Source organism: Arachis duranensis, chromosome 9, assembly GCF_000817695.3.
Source record: "Arachis duranensis cultivar V14167 chromosome 9, aradu.V14167.gnm2.J7QH, whole genome shotgun sequence".
In the NCBI taxonomy this organism is placed as follows: domain Eukaryota; kingdom Viridiplantae; phylum Streptophyta; class Magnoliopsida; order Fabales; family Fabaceae; genus Arachis; species Arachis duranensis.
In genome coordinates, this window is record NC_029780.3 from 97890412 (window position 1) to 97894899 (window position 4488).

A 4488-nucleotide genomic window follows, 5' to 3' on the forward strand; every position below is an offset into this window, starting at 1 on the left:
GGTCTAGGACTAGAATATTTTCAGCGAATACTAATATGCTTTAGCAAGAAAAAGAAGTACAATGCTTTCTGAAAATTAACTTACTATTTAAAAAACCAAAAAAACAAAACACTCTAAATCCTAAACTTTAATTAATAGAGGGATACACATTCTCAATCATATGTGCCAACTTTGCGTTGGTAAATTTGTCCAAATTTTTATACTCCGAAAACTTGGAGAAAATGCAAATAGACACAATTTTTCTATTTTATCTTTTTCTCAATGTCTTTATATTTCTATTCTAAAATATTTACCAGTTACCAAACACATTTTTAGTGGTTAGTACACTCTTTGAGCAGCCAAATCACACAAACATTCTTTTTTCTCTTTCTATTCAATCCCAAATCCAGTTGAAAATGAAGAAATGGAATTTAAAAATGGTTGTAAAAGCTATACTCTACACTATTTCCTTTCCTATTGACATTTTTGAAAGAAAATTTTTCACAAGTTGATGAATTATGAATGCTATAGAATATGGAATGTGCTATCCTGCAGCTAATAGCCAAAGCATAATAAGTGATGATATGGAAATGGGTATCCAGCCCAAGTAGGCTAATGCGACCGAAATCTGATACTTCTGGCATTCCTCTCTGAACTGGCAGTGTCCGAGGTCATGAAAGTACAAAACTGTGATACCTGCCGAGGACGACGCAGCAGCCAGAGATAGAATCGCCGTTACCTGTTGATAGTAGTCAATTACACTTTGTTATAGATAAATCAGAGGTCTTGAGTTTTATGTAGAAAATATATTAGGAAGAGTGTGAAGGTTTATTGGAGAAGCTAACCCAATCTCCAACTACCAAGAGGCTAACCAACACAGGGTTGTGAAGGACCTTGTTCCTTGCTAATGCATAGGCATCCATTGAAGCAAGCACAAAACTCCAAATGAATTGTAATCCCATTGAAGCTATCAAGTAACTGCAAAATCAACAAAAAAGACCGTGGGCATAAATGACCAAGGTGACTAAATTTCTTTCTTTTACTACCATGTTCATAGTAACATATTTCATGAGATTTTTAATCATCTCATCTGAGTTCATTTTGAACAAAATTCCATTTTCAGTTCAATCATCCAGTGCATAGAGTACCAAATGTCACAGGTATTTTCATTTAAGCATACACTAATTTAAGAAGCAGAGCTTAAAATTTAGTTGCAGCTTCATGATCATAATTCTAAGTTGTAATGATATACATAAAAGTAACATTTAAAAAAATGCCTTTGCACACGGGATAGCTACAGAAAAAAAGGTAGGATCATAGTGAACTTGTCCACTGAAGAATTTGACCAAATTAATTGCCAATACTGAGTAATTTGTTGCAACAAAACGGATACATAGTTTCGATTGTTCAGCTTTAGTGTTTCAAACAAACTCATAAACTCAGCTTATGTAAGTGTTAACAAGGCGGACAGAGAACCGGACCTAACGTAAGAATCAGATGTAACATGAAGAGGTCCTGAAACATTTATGTAACATATTGTGGTTGAGTAAGTGGTCACACGGAAATAGTTCAAAGTTCAAACATCAAGATTTGTTTTGGTATAAACATGTGCACCAATCAACATAACAGACATGATTTCCACTTCTTAGTTAGGAGTGATTTAAGAAAGAAATACTTTCAACAATTAATGTACAATTCTGAATTCTTCTTTGCAGCCATGAATGAATATCCTTTTGAATCCTTCCTTCTAATCAGAGTTTTTTCTTTACTTAATTCTTATGAAAATCTATGTTAACAAACTAGAGATGCATTGAATTCAGGCCGGTCAAAACTGCAATCTTTTCTAAAAGAATTTATTTGTTTGTTTGATAAAACAGGTCAAAACTATCATTCACATCTATTGTATCTAAAACATGTTTAAGACTGATTTCACACATGCATACATGAATATATGGAACTCAAAACATAACAAACAGTTGGATAAAATAAGACCAGTGTCAATGTGTCTTAAGATTATGAACAATCCAGTAGCAAATCACAGCAAGAGAGATACAAATGCATGAGAAATTTCAAGAAAAGAAAAAGAAACATCTTGAATTACCAAAAGGCAGTGAAATTAAAGAAACTGGGTGTGGTGGCCATGGCCGCAATTGACCCAGCAGCAAAGATGAACTGTGACATCCTCAGAGCCAAACCAAGTAAAGTGCCTGGTGTCCCTGGAAAATTCTTCATCTTTTTCTCTATCCAAATCACAAGGATATTCTGAAATTCCTAATAATCGGAAGCTAAAGATGAAGAATAATAAGCATCTTCAGATTTGGGCCAGAATTGCAGAAAAAACAAAAACATCACCTTGGAAAGAACGCAAAGACCATCAACGTCAACAACTAACAACTCCAAGAACACAAGAAAAACATAAAAACAATGCCACGAAATGAAGACCCAGAGAGAAAAAGGTTACAAATTTGGGGATAATAAAGGGAAATGGAATCTGGGGTTAGAAGATCAAAACCAGCAAAGGAGAATGAAAAAAAAGTGTATCAAGGAGAAAATAATAATTCTTAAAAAAAAAAGGGGGCATTTACATTAAAAGGTGTATGCGTTAAGGTTTGTTTAGCAATTAGCAATAGTTAATGGTGTGACTCAATAGAACAACAAAGGTTGCTTGCAAATGCATGCTAATCAAGATTATGTCACCTTCCTTTGTTTTTCAGTTTTGTGACACAGTGAATGGTGACTGGTGAGTGACCCCAAAGGCACCACGTGTTCCAAAATGGCGTGCATGTTAGTCCATGGAAGTTTGTGGACCAAGCTCCCTACATTCATTCAAATGCAGCCTTACTTTCACATCATTTCGTACTTGATACCATTATTTTAAGCTATTCTTGATGGCTACATTAACCATTGTCAACCAAGCCCACCAAAATTAACTTAATGTATTTAACGTTTCCTATTTTGGGTGATTTCTTACTTTTATTTTTAATTTGACAAAAACTATGAGAAATCAAACAACATTGTTTAAAGAGGAGTTTTGTGATTTGTAACTATCAATTAGTTATTATTGGTATTTTTAATGGTATAAAATTTGGAGACCACTCAAATAAAGACATCTAAAACGTCTTTTTTTAAAGATATTTTCATGTTGTGTTTTAATTGATTTCTGTATAATTTATTTGGTACTCCTCATCACATATTATTAAATTCCTCAAAAGATTTTCTTTCCAAAAACAATAACAAACATTTAATTTGGACTAAAACAAAAAAGATAATAGATTAATTATTAGATCTTTTTAAAAGATTATTTACATAAAAAAATATATCACATTCATCAATATATATAAGATATTTTAGTAAAATAACTATTTAGTAAAGTAGACAAAATAATTATTTTCTTCTCATATACAATTTTTTAAGACATAAAATTATTTAATTAGGACATTGGTTAAGATAATTAAAGTCACTATTTCATTAAATTTTTAATTTAAAGAAAAATCCTAGTTAATTTTGGTATAGAAATTTCGAATTTGAAAACATTGATAAAAATTATGTTGAATTTTGATTTATTTGATTCTCATTTAAATTAATCACTACATAAGTTAAAGTTCTATTTTGAAATTATATTTGAGTTTAATTTGATTATTAAAGTTTCAATTTACTTAGTTTAATTTTTTAATTTAAGTATCCGTGACTCATATTAGGGTTTTTAAGTGTTTAGTTAAAAAAAATAAGGTAAAAAAATTTCAATTGTCACATCAAATAGTCGCTAGAATGTATAATGTAGCAGTCGTTAGTCCATCTCAGCATGTCGTTAACAATTTTGTGAGACAGTAACAAAAATAAGATTAAGAACCAATGTGAGTCATAACTATTAAGTTGGGAGACTAAATTGAGTAAATCAAAATTTTTGAAATTAGATTGAAACATAGTTGTTAGAACTGAACCAGTGATCGAACCAGTCAAACTACTAGTTCACTGATTTATTGGTTCAACCGATAAATCAATGGTTGAATAGATAAAACCGGTCTCACGTAAATATAAAATATAAAATAGTTAAAAATTTAAAATTAAAATTTGAAATACATATCTTCACTAACATTTTATGAAAAATCAAGTCTCAACTTCTAAAAATAACTAATATAAAAAACTATAAAATTTTAATACTACAATAGTATCTTATTTTGACACAATAAAAAAATAATTAATTCACAAAGCCTATCATCTAACTATAATATTAGTAGATTTTAACACTAACATCAAAACAAATAACCTTAATCACAATACTAGCAATAAAATAGATAAAGTAAATTAATAAATTTTTAGTGAAATTTATATTTATATTAATAATGGTATATAATTAAAATATAATTAATTTTAAAAATAGAAAAAACAAAAATTAAATTAAATTAGATATTTATGTATACTATATAATTAGTATTTGTCAAATATAATACTTAGAAGTGCAATGGCTAAGTGGCAAGTAGATGTTGCTTTTGCTACAAGGTTCTTGGT

At 29.9% G+C, this 4488-nt stretch overlaps 1 protein-coding gene across 1 annotated transcript; it reads right to left on the reverse strand.

The window, feature by feature from the left end:
* Window positions 1–228: 228 nt before the first annotated feature.
* Window positions 229–2671, reverse strand: LOC107466359 (CASP-like protein 5B3). The gene is made up of 3 exons (XM_016085337.3): window positions 2081–2671; window positions 825–957; window positions 229–718 (listed from the first exon to the last, which is right to left on the reverse strand). The coding sequence occupies exons 1-3, from the start codon at window positions 2209–2211 to the stop codon at window positions 524–526; spliced, it is 459 nt and encodes a 152-aa protein (XP_015940823.1). The 5' UTR covers window positions 2212–2671; the 3' UTR covers window positions 229–523.
* Window positions 2672–4488: the final 1817 nt, after the last annotated feature.